General features: G+C 40.4%; 1 protein-coding gene across 3 annotated transcripts in view; it reads right to left on the reverse strand.

The window, feature by feature from the left end:
- Nucleotides 1–3700: 3700 nt before the first annotated feature.
- slit2 (slit homolog 2 (Drosophila)) overlaps nucleotides 3701–20410 on the reverse strand; it is a 63336-nt gene continuing 46626 nt past the window's right edge. For 2 of the 3 annotated variants that reach the window (XM_026943150.3, XM_026943149.3), the window contains 22 exons: nucleotides 20133–20283; nucleotides 19979–20053; nucleotides 19359–19502; nucleotides 19020–19163; nucleotides 18733–18899; nucleotides 18162–18294; nucleotides 17734–17802; nucleotides 16385–16456; nucleotides 15899–15970; nucleotides 15735–15806; nucleotides 15430–15593; nucleotides 14214–14338; nucleotides 13956–14053; nucleotides 13315–13454; nucleotides 11284–11377; nucleotides 10797–10934; nucleotides 10419–10653; nucleotides 10184–10299; nucleotides 9874–10028; nucleotides 9480–9780; nucleotides 9168–9364; nucleotides 3701–6485 (listed from right to left, as the gene is read on the reverse strand). In XM_026943150.3, coding sequence (XP_026798951.3) covers nucleotides 6241–6485; nucleotides 9168–9364; nucleotides 9480–9780; nucleotides 9874–10028; nucleotides 10184–10299; nucleotides 10419–10653; nucleotides 10797–10934; nucleotides 11284–11377; nucleotides 13315–13454; nucleotides 13956–14053; nucleotides 14214–14338; nucleotides 15430–15593; nucleotides 15735–15806; nucleotides 15899–15970; nucleotides 16385–16456; nucleotides 17734–17802; nucleotides 18162–18294; nucleotides 18733–18899; nucleotides 19020–19163; nucleotides 19359–19502; nucleotides 19979–20053; nucleotides 20133–20283 — 3107 coding nt within the window. In that variant the 3' untranslated portion in view covers nucleotides 3701–6240. Of the gene's footprint in view, nucleotides 6486–9167; nucleotides 9365–9479; nucleotides 9781–9873; nucleotides 10029–10183; nucleotides 10300–10418; nucleotides 10654–10796; nucleotides 10935–11283; nucleotides 11378–11619; nucleotides 11647–13314; nucleotides 13455–13955; nucleotides 14054–14213; nucleotides 14339–15429; nucleotides 15594–15734; nucleotides 15807–15898; nucleotides 15971–16384; nucleotides 16457–17733; nucleotides 17803–18161; nucleotides 18295–18732; nucleotides 18900–19019; nucleotides 19164–19358; nucleotides 19503–19978; nucleotides 20054–20132; nucleotides 20284–20410 lie in introns of all 3 variants that reach the window. The other variant, XM_026943147.3, reaches the window with a different exon arrangement.

Genomic DNA, 20410 nt, shown 5'->3' on the forward strand with positions numbered 1-20410 from the left:
AAAATCCAGTGTTTAATAAATAACTTTTATTAACTTTTGACAATAAATAAAACATTGCTCCGCCATGCAGTGTAGTCTGTTAAGGGCAGCTTTGGTTAATTAGTCTAATTAGGTTAATTAGGTAGGCTAATTGTATCTGATGCACCTTTAAAACTCAACTCACTGTTTGTGGTAATAAAGTTGATAAAATACTTTAATGCTAATTCGAACAGTTTTGTGTGTGTGTGTGTGTGTGTGTGTTTTAAGCTGGTGTGGGTCTGGTGCTAAAAACACCAAGAATTTTGTTTTTTTTTTAATTCACTAAAAACAAGCTGGAACAAAAACTATGTAGCCTAATAATATAGATGGAAACTTAAAGGCAACATTACAAGAGTGTAATTAATCAGTAATAGTGAATATTTAATAAACTGTTGGATTGTGACTGAAATGTTTTGTTGGTTGTTGAGCACTACAGTGTAAATGGAGGCAGCACTTAAAGGCTAACTCTCTTCTTTAAGAGTAAAAACAGAAAATGGATGTAATTCCGTTGTGGTCCACAAGATGGCACTATTTACAAGACTACATCACAACACTGCGCGCTGAAATCCTAACTAAACGTCACTAAATGATCTTGAAATGTTATTAAAACAATGTAACGCCATTTAAAACTAAAAAAAAATGTTACGTTGTTTTAATAACATTTTAAGATCATTTATGATCTTAATGTGGGTTTATTTCGGTGTTAAATCACATGCAGTCTTCAGTCCAGTACAGAGTCACTGCAACCAGCAAAGCACTACTTATTTTCAGCGGTAATTATTCAAATAAGTTGATATTTCTATTGTTACAGGCAGTGTAGTGGTTAATCAGCTCACACTCGTCGTAATATAGAAGATAAAGGTTTAGAAATGATCTTTAAAGTTCTCTTAACATTGCAGTGAGGAACACAGCTGCTGTAGTTACTGTGTGTGGCCACACGGGGGCAGCAGCGCCATTCTGACTCTTCTTACTAAATACACTGTAGAATGTAAAATAAAGAATCATTAAAAGATTAAAGAATCCCCACATCATACGTTTGGTATACACACACACACACACACACACACATACACACAATCCGCATGATCGGATTAAGAACTGGAGAATTTGGTGGCCAATGTTCCTCAAACCATTCCTGAACAATTTTTACAGTGTGGCAGGGCACATTATCCTGCTGAAAGAGGCCACTGCTATTAGGGAATACCGTTGCCATGAAGGAGTGTACTTGGTCTGCAGCAATGTTTAGGTAGGTGGTACGTGTCAAAGTAACACCACATGAATGCCAGGACCCAAGGTTTCCCAGCTGAACATTGCCCAGAGCATCACACTGCCTCCGCCAGCTTGCCTTCTTCCCTTAGTGCTTCCCGGTGCCATCTCTTCCCCAGGTAAGCGACACACACACCCGGCCTTCCACAAGATGTAAAAGAAACATGATTCATCAGACCAGGCCACCTTCTTCCATTGCTCCATGGTCAAGTTCTGATGCTCACGTGCCCATTGTAGGCACTTTTGGCAGTGGACAGGGGTCACCATGGGCACTCTGACCGGTCTGTGGCTATGCAGCCCCATACACATCAAGCTGCAATGCTGTTTATATGCACCTTTCTATAAGAGCCAGCATTAAATTTTTCAGCAATTTGTGCTACAGTAGCTCTCCTGTGGGATTGCATATATATATATACACACTGCCCTCCAAAAGTTTGGAAACGCCTGAACAAAATAGGGTTTTTGGGCAATATCAGCATAAATCCTCTTTAGTTAGTGACCATTTTGCATTGATAATAAGGGACAACACAAACTATGAAAACATATTTTATTAAATAAAAAGTTTATGAACATAAACATGAACATAACATAGAAAAATACTCAAATTTTGGATTCATCAAAGAAATCCCCATTAGCAGCTATTACAGCTCTACATACTCTAGGCATCCGAGCAGTCAGTTTATTCAAACATTGACTTGATATATTACCCCAAGCCTCCTGGAGGATTGCCCAAAGATGATTCACACTGGTTGGACACTTCTTACGGACATCACGGTCCAGTTCCTCCCATAGCAGCTCAATGGGGTTAAGGTCAGGTGATTAGGCAGGCCACTCCATGATAGACAAGACACCGGCTGACTGTTTCTTCTCCAGATATGACTTGCACAGCTTGGAAGTATGCTTTGGGTCATTGTCTTGTTGAAAGATGAAGCAATGACCAATAAGGCGCTGACCAGATGGAATAGCATGTCGCTGTAAAATGCTGTGGTATCCATGCTGGTTCAATATTCCTTGGACACGATACAGGTCACCAACTTTTCCTGCTCCAAAACAGCCCCAGACCATTACACTGCCACCTCCATGTTTCACAGTGGGTGTGATACAGGCATCTAACATCTTCTCACCAACTCTGCGCCTCACGTAAAATCGCCTCTTCGAGCCAAAAACTTCAAACTTGGATTCATCTGTCCAAAGCACCTTCGTCTCCTGTCCAGTTTCTGTACTTCTTTGCCCACTGCAGTCTCTTTCTTTTATTGTTTAAATTTAACAGTGGTTTCTTAGTTGATACACGGCCATGCAGACCTGCTTGTTGAAGTCTCCGACGGACAGTAGAACATGACACTGGTACATCACGTGTACTGTTAAGCTCAGCTGTCAGCTCTGGACAAGTTAGGCATCTGTTGCGAAGGCTGGACACTCTCACATATTTGTCCTCATTAGAAGAGGTACATCTTGGTCTTCCACTCCTCTTTCTGTCTTTATTGGACCCAGACTTTGCCTTCCGTTCCAAATACTAGTAGACACCTTTCAGTGAAATCTTTAACTTTTTGGCTATATCTCGCATTGAATAGCCTTCATCCCTTAGAACTATTACAGACTGACATGTTTCTAGAGAAAGCTGCTTCGACCTGGCCATCTTCTCAAGAAAGACATGAACACTCTCTATAAAACGAGCCAAACAAGTCATTTGACTGGCTACAAGCTGTTTGACTTAATTGGCAATCAGTCATAAAGCTGTTTAAGGTGTGCTGACCCAAAAACCTTTAAAAAACATTGGCCAGGTTTAAAGCAGTAATCAGGTATCACAGCTACCCATGGGGCATGTCTGACTTTGATGTGTATATATTGCCATTATTATGTAATAAAAAAAACAATTATTGTTATTATCTTTAGTGATAATGACAAGTTACTTTAATGCATTTACACCAGGAGATGATAAAGATTAATGCTGATATTGTCCAAAACCTCACTTTGCTTAGGGTGTTTCCAAACTTTTGGAGGGCAGTGTATATATATATATATATATATATATATATATATATATATATATATATATATATATATATATAGAGAGAGAGAGAGAGAGAGAGAGAGAGAGAGAGTACTGTGCATAAGTCTTAGGCACATGCAAAAAAATGCTGTAAAGTAAAGATGACTTAAAAAATAATGAAATTAAATCTTTCTACTGAAAAGAAAAATACTACAGCCTGCAGTAAACAGTAATAAACTAAACAAACTTTACTGACATACAAACATTTTTCTGTAACACTACATTTATTGTTTTAAAAGTAAGGTTTGGAATCTAAAATGTTTTTGTTCTGACTATATAATGCAGAAGTCATAAAATAAACATCAGGACACATGAATTCTATTTGTGTGTGTGTGTGTGTGTTGTTCCAAAAGGGAAATCACACCATACAAGGAAGGAACATTTTTATTTAAAGATCAGTAAGATAATGTGCTCATCAGTGTACAAGCACCGTCCTCTACAATACACACCATCATCACAGGTACCATCATCATCATCATAATATCATTATTACCATCATTACCAGCTGAATAACCATCATCTTTATCATCATCATCATCATCATCATCATTAGACATGTGCCGATGATCTGTAACAGAATAATATCTTGATAATCAAACAGAATATTATTCTGTTATAATGGACTCGTCTACCTGGTAGGCAGCGTTTGTCGTCAGCATTTTTTGCGCTTTTTCTCACTCAGAAGTGTTTTTTGCGTTTTCTTCTCACTAAGAAGGCAGCGTCACAAATGTACTGTTCTAAGCTAACAGTTTAGCAGCTGGCATTTTCTGTACTGTTTTGATTAAGAGTCATACTTCTGTTTCAGATCACGAGAATTCATTCCCAATCTATGCAGCATTTGTAACTAGCTAGCTAGCAGCATACATCTAGCAAGCTTTATTAGCTTACCTATCACTATAAGAGATAACTTTTAGTTAGTTGACTAACCAGCAGGTTAAACTGTTAGTTAGTTAGCTAACTAGTTATATGAGCCAGTTCATTCATCACTACAGAAGCTAATCCTGTTTAGCTGTGTTAGCACCTAAGCTGAGAAGTCAGTAAAGGAATGTACGTTTTTAAAGCTCACATGTACAGTGTGCTAGAAAGACCATATAGTGTATTTTTAATCCCTAGAACTTTTTTTTTTGACTTGGAACACTGAAGCAACATGTTTTTTTTTTTTTTTTTTGCTTAACTGCAGAATATCCAATTTGTTTGTCAAATCCATTTTGGTCATAGTTTTAGCATTAATATAATGTGTATAATCACATTTTACTGAGGCAACTATTCGACACTTTTAGACAGCTAACTATATTAGCTAGATCAAATGCGAGAGGAAAATCTGTTTAAAAATGTTAGCCAGCTAATCAGGTAAGCTAGTTCATTTGCAACAAGAGCTAACTGTTTACAAATCCTAGCTGCAATTTTGCCTAGCTAACAATCACGTCACATTAGAAGGTTGTAAGGTAACATGCCTTCTTCAACTTCTAGAATGAAGTGACGACGTGGCGATTTTCCCGAACAACGAGACCGCGACCTGCTTAGGAAATCTGTGTATTTTCTAACCGTTGCATTTGCTTAATTGTAATGTGACCAATTTGTTTGTTTTTACTGTAGTTTTAGCATTATTCTGATGTTTTGCACTTCTGAGTGATTAAAATATGAGTAGTAGTATGAAACTGAAACCAGAATACAATGCAAGAATCCTTGTTTATTTATTATATATATGTTTTAAATTAACTGTATAAGATGTTTTAAATATTCAAATGTTACTTTATAATGTTGATGCGATCCTTACCAAGAACATCGAAATGCATAAACTGTGATAATGGAAGGCGATTATCGTGGTATGGAAACTGTAATATCGGCACATGTCTAATCATGGCGCAAATTCTACGATACCAGTTTAGCAGCAACGTGTTAACAGGAGGGAGGAAGTGGGCGGGGTTAAAGTATCATTTAGATAAAAAATACTCACAGCTTTTACGTTCTAGTTAAATCGAGTTTTATAAGGAGAAACATCTTCAGAGGCACGCAGAGCGCCTCCTAGTGGAGCTAGCGTTACTCGGTCACTACATATTGCGTGTTTTAGGTCGAATACACGAGGAGGGGGATGGGCTACATGGTTCTGTGCTAATAGGAAAGTCCATCTCTGACACCGTACAAAGTTTAAGGACAAAAATATACACTTCACATTTTGAAGGTTTGAAACACCACTAAAGGATTTATATAAACATGACTTACGTCTCGTTGGTCGAATCAACCACCGTTAGTTGTTCTACGTTACAGCACGCTAATATGTGTGTGTGTGTCTGTGTGCGTATGTGTGTAAGCTACGCTGTTAACAGGACAAATATAAATTAATATAGGTTTATATTGGCTGTAACTCTGTGGATAAAACCAGGGAAGTACTGTGAAGGAGTGGTTCACACAATAAATACACAGGGTTCACGTGGGGTGTGTGTGTGTGTGTGTGTGTGTGTGTGTGTGTGTGTGTGTGTGTTGGCGGTACTATTTCTCCCCATGTTGAAAAAGTGAGTTAGTCCAAAAACCCGTACGGAGAAGCAGACTGCTCTCCGCTCTTCACTGAGGTGTTGTTGAGTAAAATTAAAAAATAAAAAAATTAAAAAGGTAAACAAAAAAATAAAATCACAGTTCTTTCAGGACTGCAAATGAAAACAAACAAAATAATCTAAAATCTATACTTTTTTTGTCCTTGATAATAAAAAATAGGTTTTTTGTTCTGTATCTTACAATAATCCATCTTCTCTTCTGAGGGAAGCGATCATCAGTCCGAAACGGAAAATATGTGAACATTTATATAAAAACATGGAGAAACAGATGAGAGGATAGGAGAGGAAGTGGAGGGAGGAGGGCAGGAAGTGTGGGGGGAAGGGGCAGGGTCTCTTTCTCTCTCTCTCTCTGTTTTAGGATGGACACTTCGTACAGCCACATTTGACCACTTTCTCCACTTCCTGGATGAACGAGGAGCCGTCCGTGCACTGGAACGTGTACTTCCTGGTTTTGGTGCGGAGGGCGGAGCAACACGAGTCCCCGCCCCCGCAGCTTCCTGCACATTCTAGGCGTGAGATTTTCTCCGTGGTCTGACACGCAGCGTAGCCCTGCTGCCTCTGAAAGTAACCTCGGACCCTGTGACCCCTACACTCCATTTCTGTCCAGAGAGTCAGATAGACAGAGAGAGAGAGAGAGAGACAATATTAACAATGTGTTTAGTGGGATCAGGATTTGCAGTTTAATATTTTAGATCAAATAAAGACAGATCTTCAGACGAGGAATAAAAGCAAAGAGAGAAGAAGGAAGAGGCAAATTAGTCTGCTGTAACAGGAGGTGCTTTACACTGGGCATGTGCTGATACTGTATTTAAATATTGTTTATTTTTAAATACAAAATTAGTTTTTAGACATTTTAGACAAAAAAGAGACAAATTAGTCTGCTGGAACATCAGGCACTTCATACTGAACATATACAGTGAGGGGAAATAAAACACTCGGACACTTTTGTTATTTACTATACTTCCATGGCATATATCCACTTTTTTACACACATAATGCATTTTTGTTTTGATTTGTCTAAATGTTCACGTGCAAATTTTAGACGCACATCACTATGCTCCTTTTTCAGAGGAGTTATGTGTAGGAACGGAGATGATTCCTGCTGCTTTCAGGTCGTCCTGCAGCTCTTTTCGAGTGACTGCTGGCTTCTCTCTTCTAGGTTCAAGGTTCAAGGTTCTTTATTTGTCAAATACATATTACATACATGTGATGTAATGTAGTGAAATGTTTTTCCTTAGTGCCTCATCCCACAGTGCAACATAAACACATAATAAAAACAGAATATAATAAAAATAAAATCTATTAGACTATATATAAAAAAGTTTAGCAGCCTTTAGAGGAATGAAATGTAGAATATGAATATGCATAAATAGACAGATATATAAAAAATATATTTGTATATAAATAAACACATTAATGTAGTGTGCAAAAAAATTAGTTTTTCTGTAGAGCAAAAGTGTTTGTGTATGTGTGTCAGTGTGTGAGGTAGAGATATGCAGACTTCTCAAGTGTCGTCATTCAGTAGGCGGATTGCCTGAGGGCAGAAACTCCTCCCGAGTCTCTCTGTGTTGGTCCTCAGGATCCGGTAGCGCTTCCCTGATGGGAGCACTGAGAAGATACTGTGTCTGGGGTGGTGAAAGTCTTTTACAATTCTCTTACATTCCTTATCATTAGACTGAGAGCACGATGCATAGAGCACATGTCCAGGAATGATTATTTGTGCTTCCACGACTTTTCCACCTTCATATTATCAAACCAGTTATCCTGACAGGGATGTTTAAGATCTTCGCTATGGCTCTCTGGCTTTTTCCACTCATCTTGTTTAATGATTTTGACCCTGAGAACTTTAGGAAGCTCCTTCGTCTTCATCATGATTGATGAATTCTTTCCAACCAGTGACAACGACACCAGATCCAACTTGCACAAGAAAGGTTTTTGCAGCATTTCTATCTAGAACGGGATTTAGTTTTATGTAACCTTTACACATATATATTTGTAATATAGTGTCCAAATACATTTTTCCCAATCAATTTTATTTTGAAACATATCTTTGTTTATGCTTATGAATTTAAAAGTACAAAGACAGTATGTGTGTAAATTTCAAGTGGATACATGCAGTGGAAGTATACTAAATAACAAAAACACAAAGTGTCCAAACACACACACAACATATTACCTTCAGCATTTTAGCTACAAATTTATAAAAAAATTTTTTTAATATATTAGCACCGATCAAAGTGCCTTATTCTGTCTGCTAGTTTTTGTTTTGTACATTTTAATGCTCTCTACAATCTGTACACAAACAAATCAGCTATCAAAATGTACAATAAATCTAAAGTAGCACTGTTTACAATAACGGTGCTTTGCTTGGTATATTGCATAAATGATTATCAACACGTGTCCAGTGTACACTGAGCTTGAGCAAAGAAAATTAAAATGCACACGCATGCACAAACACGCACACACATGCACCACCCTCACCTCAGTGCGGTCCGCAGTGCTGTCAGTGGCAGCTTTAAACGTGCAGAGAGGTTAAAGAGAATTAAAGCATCATTATTAAAAGCCCAGATTAGTAATAAGCACGCATGTGCCGATATTAAACCTTCATATCACATTCATTTGTCTGACGGAGATACAGAGTCTTTGACAGGGCTGGGCGATACGATAATATAATGAAATCATGATAAATTATGAGACAACACACTTTTCAGAGATATCATGATATATTTTTATTCATTTTTTTTAAGAATTACAAACTGGTTGCATCTGATTTGTTATTAAAGTTCTGCACTTAATCTTTATTTTTTCCTCAAACCATTTTTAGAAAATTCAATTTAAAAAAATGTAACTTTTAGAAATAAATATAAAAATTTAAAATAATTTTTTTGTGGACATTAAAGTATTATCAAACAGATAAAAAAAATGCATCACTACTGTTTCGCTGGCCTTTTGTTAGCAGACTGTATATCGTAATACATATCATGTATCATACAAATAAGAATCATGATATTTTTTGTGATATCGCCCACCACTTGGTGATAAAAAATAAAAATCTATGTAAAAATTAGTAACAGTAATTCTCTGTGTGCTAAATGTCACATGAATATCACAATATATTGTCTTATTAAATATCGGCACATACCTAATGACAATATTAAAGCTGTGCAGGGTTAGAGCTTTCAAAGCAGCAACACACAACATAAAAGCAGTTTTAAACACACATATTAACGTAAATTTACATAGACACCTATGCATAAAGAGTCATGTGTATTTGCGTGTACCTTTGTCACACAGCGGCCCTGTGTATCCAGCGTTACACTCACAGTACGCTGTGCCGAGGCCGGAGAGGCGGCAGTGTCCGTGTTTACACTCGCACACACTCACGCTGCGCTCATCACACAGCACGCCCGTGAAGCCCGGTGTGCACACACACCTGTACGAGTATGAGTTAATGGGCACACAAGTGCCACGTACACACCTGAGAGAGAGAGAGAGAGAGAGAGAGAGAAAGAGAGAGAGACAGGTTTAAGGTCAGAGGTCAGACTGTAGCTGAAAGTCATGTAAATAAAGTTGTGTGGTTTTGAACAGCTCACTTGTTGCCGAGGCAGGGGTCATTGAGCGGCTGGTCACACAGTGGACCGGTCCAGCCTGGTTCACACTCGCAGCTGAATGATGAGTGGGTGTCTTCATATGCATCACGTGCATCACGTGAGTTAACATGGCACTGGCCGTGCACACACACACTCGGCTGGCACGAACGGCACCCAGGGATCACACCCTCCCGCTGGAAATGCATCATATCCTGCAGCTGCTCGTTAATGTAGACCTGACGGACACACCCATGAAAACTGGAGCCGTTACTGAACGGAGAGACAGATGACTGCAAGGGGACGCCTGAGAGAGAGAGAGAGAGAGACAGAGAGAGATGAAGAAGTATGTAAATGGATTGATTACGAGTGTGTGTGTGTGTGTGTGTGTGTTACACACCTCCCAGGTAAAGTGGTGATGGTCTCGATCCTGCACTTGTTCTCCGTGCAGTAGAGATGGATTTGGGTTTCCCTCCATCAATGGACAGAGAGACAGACAGGTCCGTCACTGTGATCTGCAGCACGTGGAACCCTCCATCACTGACCGTCTCCGCACTGCACACACACACACACACACACAAAATGTCTCAATAATGTCTGTGTGTCTAAAATTTATGGACTTAACAAATCATCAGGAATTGCAGCCTTCTATCAGTATTTAAATGTGTGTTTGTGTGTGTGTTTGGGTGTGTGTGTGTGTGTGTGTATACCTGTAGATGGTTCCTGTGTCGTAGCTGACTCTCACTCTTCCTCTGTAGAGCTCGACAGCCATTTGTTCACCATTGCCTTTATACAGTAGCACTCCACTGTCCTCGTCTGTCGCAATCTACACAAACACACACAAACACACACATGCACACATATGTGTCAGCTATAAACAGCCATTCATTCAGTACTGTACTGTACAATACCTTTTTGTGTGTGTATGTGTGTGTTTGTGTGTACCTGGAGTGTGATGTTAGTGTGTTGCGTGTCAGAAGGAATCTGGACGAAAGCGTCTCGGCTGACGAAGTTCACACTGACGAGTCGCTCACATCGTGCGCCCTCGTAACCATGGAGACACACACACACCGGTTCTGCCCCCTTGACCACACACTCTGCGCTGTTCTCACACTGGTGATCGTCACATGGACTCGTCCGGGGCAACACCATGGGGGGGGAGAACTCACAGAACAACCCGCTATGCACACACATACACACACACACACACACACACAAACACACACTTTTTGAAGTAATGATATTGTGCATATTGAGCATATAACTGGTGATCATGTGTATGTGTGTCCTTCTAATACTAGGTGTGTGTGTGTCTGTGTTCACCTGTAGCCCTCAGGACACACACACGTGTAGCCATTGACAGCGTCGAAACACTGCGCTCCATTTTTGCACTTGTTATCCGCGCAATCATCGACGTCCAGCTCACAGTGCTCTCCTGAGTACCCTGGGGTGCACTCACACCTAGCCAATCAGAGCAAGCCATTTGAGAAAAGAGTCCATGCAGAACAAAAGTGGGTGTGTCTTAGTTGTGTGGGCATGTCCCGATTGGTGGATTTCACTGCCTAACTTCAATATCAGTTACTTTGCTGCAAAGGAATATTAGATAAGGGAAGCGTATTAGCTCATAGTTAAATAGATAATATCCACCCAACGCCTCTTAATTGGACACACTCACTTGATTGGACACGCCTGCTTGATTGGACACGCCCACTTGATTAGACACGCTTGCTTGATTGGACATGCCTACTGTACAGTGTGATATACTTTGTTGCAGTCAAAAATACTGTGTGTGTGTGTGTGTTAAACCTACTTGAAACCGTGAGTAGTCAGGACGCATTTGGAGTCATGCTGACACTGATTCAGCTCTGGAGAACACAAATCCAGCTTATCTTCACACAGCTCCCCTACACACACACACACACGCACACACACACACACACACACAAAAGACAAAAAATTCATTAATGCCAGTCTCTGGTCAATGTTGTTAAAATGTTCTGAGAAAATGTGTGTGTGTGTGTGTGTGTGTATGTGTGTGTGTGTGTGTGTGTGTGTGTGGTGTTGTATTAACAAGCAAGCAGAGCGAGTAATGAGATGCTAAAGAATGAAAGACAGAAAGGATGCAGAGATGAATAAAGCGACTGACCTTTTTCCACTTCATTGTTATTAGCGGCTAGCAAAGAGAGAAACAGAGACAATGAGAGACATGGAGACAAAAATGGAGAGAGACAGGCAGGCAGAAACACAGAGATGGAGAGAGAGAGATACAGAGAAAGAGAGAGAGAGAGAGAGACAGAGAGAAAGTGTTGGACCAGTCAGCAAAAGCAGAGTGTTAGCATGTTAATATGTTAGCATTAGCCAGATAAACATGAGCAAAAAAAGTCATTTAAACACAGTATGTCTCATTTTTCAAAAATTTTCACAATATTTACAAAAGTTTTGGAAATGCAGATTTTTCTTCGTACCCATGTGCGTATATTGTTGATGAATTCCAATCATATTAAATCAATCACGTAAATTACCGTGCTTGTGCATGGCACTGCTAATTTGCTTTTGGTGACTCCCACAAAACTCCATAAAAGGCAAAGCTCACGCATACAAGTGAAAAGAAAAAGACTTTCTCAGAGGTGGAAGTGAAAGTTATTTTGACTCATGTCTATACCAATAAAAAATATATTATTTAATAGCGTAACAGCACCTGAAGAGCTCCAAATTACGAAAAAGGTGAATGAGATGTGAATTAAGTGAGGTGAAAAGAAAATGGTTTGATATAAAAACGGAGAAAAATTGTTGAGTTCAAGCACATGGTACAGAAAAATTACTATGTTTAATTGTGTTTTTTTATTTATTTTTTATTGAAAGCGACGTGTCTCTGTGACTCTTGAACAGAAATCCTTCATGCCCTCCCTTGTGCCATGTTAGGAAAGCAGGAGGGCCTGTGACCTCAGGAAGCGCATGATCCGCAACACACTGGGAGTATACACCACACTGCAGCTTCAGACATACCAGATCAGTCACTTCTCAGTATTTAGAGTGCGGGCTCTCAGTGCGTCCTCCTTTTATACAGCAGCATTTCTTCTTAATTGAACTGCTCTTATTTGTCTTAATTTATGAATTTATATTGGCCTGCTTTCTTTGAGTTTTTCATATCTAATATTTCTTTAGATACGAAGTTGATGCGATTAAAATGATTTCACAAAGTTTTCATTACATTTATGTGTGTAACTAAAAATGCACAAGCTATTTAAACTTGACAGTACAATCCATAAATAAAAGTGTAGTAACTCATCAGAATGTATATGATTTGAAGACGATTAACTGAGGTTTACATTATTTAGTCTTCTTATGTGTAAATTTACACACTCAGGAGCACGGGTAGGATAAGAACTTTTTTTTTTCAAAATTATATGGTTTTCACGAATACCAAATTTCTTGTGTAAACGCTCCTACAAACTATTTACGAATAAATCCATTCGTATCTAACTTGATAAATGAGTCCCAATGTGTGTGTTACCTGTGTACTCAGATGAGACAGGTGTAGGTGTGTGTTACCTGTGTACTCAGATGAGACAGGTGTAGGTGTGTTTTACCTGTGTACTCAGATGAGACAGGTGTAGGTGTGTGTTACCTGTGTACTCAGATGAGACAGGTGTAGGTGTGTGTTACCTGTGTACTCAGGTGAGACAAGTGTAGGTGTGTGTTACCTGTGTACTCAGGTGAGACAGGTGTAGGTGTGTGTGTGCTCATTTTTTGTGTGTATGTTATGTTATACGTGTACTCAGGTGAGCAGAGACATGTGTATACATGTGTGTGTGTTTGTGTTTTTTTGTGTGTGTGTTACCTGTGTACTCAGATGAGCAGAGACAGGTGTAAGTGTTAACTCCGTCCACACATGTGGAGTTATTTTCACAGTCATTGTCCTCGCAGTCGTCAATGTTAATCTCACATTTGTCTCCCTCAAAGCCCTCGGGACACACACACCTAAGTGCGCGCACACACACACACACACACACACACACACACACACACAAAATACAATCATGATAATGTAACTCAGCATCTAAAGTAAAATGTACACAAACTGTAGATAAAGAGACTGCTGCGTGTATGTGTGTTTGTGTGTGTGCGCCTCTTCCACTTTAATGATGCTGCCCATATTCACATGCACACATACAAAGGTGAGAAACCAGAAGAAACCACTGAGAATCCTGATTGGTTCATTATGGTGCGTGAGCCATAATTGGGTAATTAAGTGCTTATATGAGTCTAGATTAGTTAATTAAGTGTGTGTGTGTGGGAGGGTCTTAATTGGTTAATTAGGTGTGTGTGAGTGTGTAAGTAATTAAGAAAACTTAAGGAAGATTAGATCATCTCTCTCCATTAAGCAGAGTCATTACAGCTTTATCTCTCTCACCCTCACCCTCACACACACACACACACACAGATGATGATGGTGGTGATAATGATGAAGGTGTGTGTTACCAGTGTGTGTTCTCAGCTCCGTCTTTTAGGTTGCATGTTCCACCATTCTGACACGGGTTACTGATGCAGGCGTGGATGGGTGCTTCACAATCCTGACCCTACACACACACGCACGCGCACACACACACACACACACACACACACATAAGCTCATATTTTCATTTCCAATTTTAAATAATGTTCTGTGTTAAAGTGAGTGTTTGCAAGTGTGCCTATGTGTGTTACCTGGTGTGTGTGTATGCGTGTGTATATACATACCTTATATCCATATGGACAGGTGCATCTGTAGAAGTCAATAGGATGGTTGGTGCAGGTGCCATTATTTTTGCATGGACTGGACAGACATGGATCACACTTTGCCTGGATGTTGATGTCCACTGGACCTGTGTGTGTGTGTGTGTGTGTGAGAGAGAGAGAGAGAGAGAGAGAGAGAGAGAGCAGAGTTATACACACTACTACACTCACAATGTCACAGAGAATATAAATATATACTATACAGAACATACACAAAAAGTGTATGTCTCACACACACACACACACACATAATATGAGGACTGGGCAACAACTGGAACATCGCAAAGCAAGGTCAAAGGTCACGTCAGGTAAATGAGGGCGGGGCAGGTAAAGTGAGTGAGGTACGAGGGGCTCTGACTGGCTGCCTTACCTGGCACAGGAAAACCACATGGCCCCGGGACCACTACAAATGCACCAATCAGGTTGTGTTACTCCGAATATTAATGAGGCACATATTTGCATCTTATAAATAAGCTGATTTTTATTAATACTCTATGAAACACAGAGGATAAAGTGAGCATATGAGTGTTTGCAAGTGTGCCTGTGTGTGTTACCTGTACAGGTGAACTGTTTGGATGGTGTGTGTGTGTGTATGTGTGTGTGTGTGTGTGTTACCTGTACAGGTGAACAGTTTGGATGGTGTGTGTGTGTGTGTTACCTGTACAGGTGAACAGTTTGGATGGTGTGTGTGTGTGTGTGTGTGTGTGTGTTACCTGTACAGGTGAACAGCTTGGATGGTGTGTGTGTTACCTGTACAGGTGAACAGTTTGGATGGTGTGTGTGTGTGTGTGTGTGTTTGTGTGTGTTACCTGTACAGGTGAACAGTTTGGATGGTGTGTGTCTGTGTGTGTGTGTGTGTGTGTTACCTGTACAGGTGAACAGTTTGGATGGTGTGTGTTACCTGTACAGGTGAACAGTTTGGATGGTATGTGTGTGTGGTTGTGTGTGTTACCTGTACAGGTGAACAGTTTGGATGGTGTGTGTGTTTCCTGTACAGGTGAACAGTTTGGATGGTGTGTGTGTTACCTGTACAGGTGAACAGTTTGGATGGTGTGTGTGTTACTTGTACAGGTGAACAGTTTGGATGGTGTGTGTGTGTGTGTTACCTGTACAGGTGAACAGTTTGGATGGTGTGTGTGTTACCTGTACAGGTGAACAGTTTGGATGGTGTGTGTGTTACCTGTACAGGTGAACAGTTTGGATGGTGTGGTGAGCAGCAGTTTGTCCATCATGTCTTTGGGTCCAGCGCATCGAGCGATGCCCGGCTCTTTATAGCCACTCTTCACCCAATCAGAGAGCCACTGCATGTTACAGTCACAGTGTAGAGGGTTCGCCCCGAGAGCACTGACACACACACACACACACACACACACACACACACACACACGCACAAATGAACATCTCCACCACTAACTCCTTAAATTCTTTGCTTATTATTCAGTGACAATTGTGTGTGTGTGTGTATGTGTGTGTGAAATCACTCACAGATGAGAAAGAGAGGAGAGATCTTTAAATGCTCCTTCAGGAATTACAGCAATGTCATTACCATGTAAAGACCTGCAAAGAGAGAGGATGAGTGAGACTGAAAGACTCTTACATGGATTTTACACAATTACACTTCCTGAGCACACACACACACTCACACTTACAGTAATCGCAAAGATCGAAGGCCTTCAAAGGCTTTAGCTGGAATACATCTCAGTCTGTTGTAGCTTAAGATTCTGTATAGACAAAAGAGGCATAGCAGAACACACACACACACACAAACACACATGCAAACTATCAGAATAAATACCATATTTTATGAAAACAAGTACACAATTAATCGACAATTCTTGCATTAGCATTATTCTGTGTAAACATTTGTTAACTGTGTTTATGTTAAGAAAGCTACTTCACCTAGCAATAATTAGTGCTAGTTAAAACTCCTGGCAAAGTTAGCACTATGTTAGCAACAATGTTCTGACAAACAGCTCTTTTCTGTAATCATACAACAGTACTTACAAATTATAATATAGAAAATATCACTAATCATAAATACTCACTGACAGACACACACCTTCACAAACACACACACCCCTTCATAGACACACACATACACAGGTTCACTATATCATCATCATCATCACACTCACAGTGTAAGCAGCTCAGACATGTTACTGTAGCTGTTGTTGGACAACGTGCTGATCTGGTTATTGCTCAAATCACTGCAAGAAAGCAAACACACACACATCCACACACAAACACACACATACACACACACACACACACACACACAAAGCTGTCAGCTGCTGCCATAAAACATGACAAAAGAAACTATCATACCAGGACTGTGTCCTGTATGACTCCTGCATTAACATACAGAGCACAAGCTGTGCACTTCCTGCCAAATGGGGAGCCATTGTGGGTCCAGTCTCAATCAGCATTTCTACTGTGAATGAGTTTGCAAGCAGTAACACAGCAAAAATTGTGGAGCAGCTTAACAAAGTGAGTTTAAACATCAGTATTTGGTGATTAAATTAACAAAAATATTAAATGTATTGTTGAGGTTTTTCAGATGTTTAAACTCACTAAGTCTCATAAGGAGTGTTAATTAACACACACTGTTAAGGCTTGAGAGGAAGCTTTATTTAAAAAAAAAAAAAAAGGTCTAGAGAATTTTAGATGAAAAAAAAAAAATCAGACAATAAACTAGCTTGACTTAGGTCCAACAGTTAGACTTAGGTCCAACTTAGGTCCACAGCAACATATCTAGCAGGGAAAGTTACTCTTATTCAGAATCGGGTTCCGCACCTGATTAATTCAGTTTTCTGGGCTTCTCATTTAGATTCTGCAAATTACCTGCGTACAGTTCACACCTCCAAGGTTACAGGATTTGTCTTGAGTAGAAGCGTCCACACTTATTATTCAGCAGCTTATAAAATAGCACTTGATACAGCGCATCTTTTAATTTCGCTTTTTATTTTTTTAAATATCTGACAGATAATTGTGCGCACAACGTAATTAAACCAACAAGATGCCAAATGAAGGTCATGAAATTGCAACATGTACATGGGATGTAAGCTATTTTATCACACTTTTAATTCTGAGTGGTCAGATTAATAAAATCTTAGCACATTCGATGCACTCTCATTCAAAGAAAACATGCCCTCCGTTTGAAAGATAAGCTGACTAGGCACGAATCTGCTCTGATTAGAGCTTACGTTCAGTGCTGTTTATAATTTTATAATTTTATCCATTAAAAATAATATATTTGGTCTTCGAGATAAACAATGTCTCCAATTAAGATGCTAAAATCTGGCACAATCTGATATCACATGGATATTTACACACTTAGATGCACATATAGTTGAGAGTCAGTGATATTAGCTTGTGCTTGTATCATTTACTAAAAAACTCATTAGCTAAATTTACTAATGGTTGGTTAAATACATGAGCGGGAGGTGGATTGTGATTGGCTGGTTCTTCAGGAGGCGGGACTTACATGAGTGTGAGGTGTTTGTAGTTGGAGAGCTCCAGAGGAACCTGTGTGAACTGGTTTCCATCCAGATAGCTAACAGAAACATAACACACACACACACACACACACACACACACACACACACATAGGAAATAGTACATTACCAACCATTTGTGTGTGTGTGTGTACAATCTTCTTGTTTAGTATGTACATAGGATGTATATAGCGTGTATGTGTCTGTGTGTGTGTGTGTGTGTGTGTGTGTGTAAAATCTTCTTGTTTAGTGTGTAGATATGATGTGTAATACATGTGTTTGTAACATCCTGTTAAGCATGTTTATAGTATGTGTGCGTGTGTGTGTATACATGCATGCATATACAATGAATGTGTTATATATGTGTGTTTGCATGATTTGTCTCTGTGTGTGTGTGTGTGTGTTTGTGTGTGCTCACAGCTCAGTGACGTCTTTAGGGATGCCCTTCGGCAGTGTGTTCAGTCCTTTATTACTGCAGCGCACCACCGTGTCCAAACATGAGCATTCTGATGGACAACGAGCTGATGGGGAGCAGCTATTCTCATCATCACCTACACACACACACACACACACAAATACACACACACACCTCAACACCTCAGAGATATCAGTACTTTGTATTTGTGCTTACCCGCTACTACACAGTTACTGACTGTAGCTCAGCTGTTGTGTTGCACAAAGTATTGGCACCCCTCTGTCCCATCCATCACTGGATTACAGTTTTGTGCGTGTGTGCGTGTGAGAGAGAGATTATCTTTATTTGTTTAAGAGAAAGCTAACAGCATTACACTTAAGTTAGCATGACAGATCTTATCATTGTAGCACATTAGCTGAAACAAGATCTCCCTCTCACACACACACACACACACACACTCACACACACACACACACACACACACTCACACACACTCACACACACACAGAGAGAGAGAGAGAGAGAGAGAGAGAGAGAGAGAGAGAGAGAGAGAGAGAGCTGTTACAGCTCATACCGTCCTCACAGGCGAAGTCCTGCACGGCCACATCCTGAATTGGGATCTCTTTCAGAAAGTAGGGTTTAAGGCAGCGAGGGTTTCCCGTGACAATGCGTTTCTTCCGTAGCCACTCCCCCAACCAGGCCATGTGACAGTTACAGTTAAACGGATTGGCCAGCAAGTTCCTGAGAGGTGAAGTCAAAAAATACAAAATTAAAATTCTGATTGAATCAGAGCATTTTTTTGAGTCAGAAAGGTGTCCTTGCCCTGTGTGTGCATGTGCATATGTGTGTGTTTATACTTACAGTGTGGAGAGAGAATGGAGTGTGTCGAAGGCTCCCCGGGTGATGGAGGTGATCAGGTTATCATAGAGTGAGAGCAGCCGCACTGAACTCAGGCCGGTAAAGCTGCTGTTACTCACACAGCTGATCTTGTTACTGCGCAACATCCTACACACACACACACACACACACACACACACACACACACACTAATCAGATTCACACTGTGACCTTATCTCTGATGACTTATTATTCTGACATTTACTAATGACTCTAGTGACCCAGGTGCTGTGCATAAATGTGTCTGCATGTGTGTGTGTGTGTGTGTGTGTGTGTGTGTGTGTGTGTTTGTGTAAGACTCACAGTGTGCGCAGACCCGTCAGACCCTTCAGCATGCCATAGTGAACACTCTCTAGACGGTTGCTGGTCAGTATGAGCTCGTTCACTCCATTCGCTCCCTCAAAAGTGTCCTCCTCTATATCACTGATCTTATTATTGCTGAAGTTACTGTACAGGGAGAGAGAGACAGAGCGAGTGAGACAGAATGAGAGAGAAAGAGAGACACATTAAGAGAGAGACAGAGAAAGTGTTAACAGAGACAGACAAAGTAAGCCAGAGAGAGAGAGAGGGAGAGAGAGAGAGAGAGAAACACAGTAAGAGTGAGACAGGGAGTAAGATGGAGAGATGGAGAGAGACAATGAGAGAGAGTGAGACAGGGATATGGTGATAAAGACAGAGTGAGAGAGAGACAGATTGAAATAGAGGGATACAGAGAAAGACAGATTAAATTAGAGTGAGACAAGAGACAGAGAGAGGTAGTGAGATTGGCCATTAGAGAGTGATAGGCAAAGAGAGAGACAGACAGCCAAAGAGAGGCAGACAAAAAGCCTGAAAGGTAGAGAGAGACAGATAGAAAGACAGACAGGCAGAGAGAGAGAGAGAGAGAGAGAGAGAGAGAGAGAGAGAGAGAGAGACAGACTCACATCTTGCGCAGTTGTGGGAGTTTCTTGAACACACCACTCGCCTCCAACACAGTGAACTCGTTATTGTTCAAACGTCTGTGAGAGAAAGACATTCAGGTATTGAACGTGTGTGTGTGCGTGTATGTGCGTGTGTGTGGGTGTGTGTGACACTCACAGCTCTGCAGTGTATTGTGGAATGTTGTCAGGGATCTTGGTGAGTTTTTGTCCTGAACAGTCGACGGTTGTTCCCTCACAGCGACACTTCTCAGGACACACGAGATCGGCAAAGCAACTCCCACTCAGCTTAGTGCGGTAATCCTCCGTACCTACACACACATGCGCACACACACACACACACAAGGTCAGCTTTTTAAGTTTCCATCCTCCATTTTCCATCCTTCCTAAACTGCAAACTAGTGTGTTCATTTAGATAACTGTCCACGGACATGTCCC

Source organism: Pangasianodon hypophthalmus, chromosome 28 (assembly GCF_027358585.1).
Source record: "Pangasianodon hypophthalmus isolate fPanHyp1 chromosome 28, fPanHyp1.pri, whole genome shotgun sequence".
NCBI classification, from domain to species: domain Eukaryota; kingdom Metazoa; phylum Chordata; class Actinopteri; order Siluriformes; family Pangasiidae; genus Pangasianodon; species Pangasianodon hypophthalmus.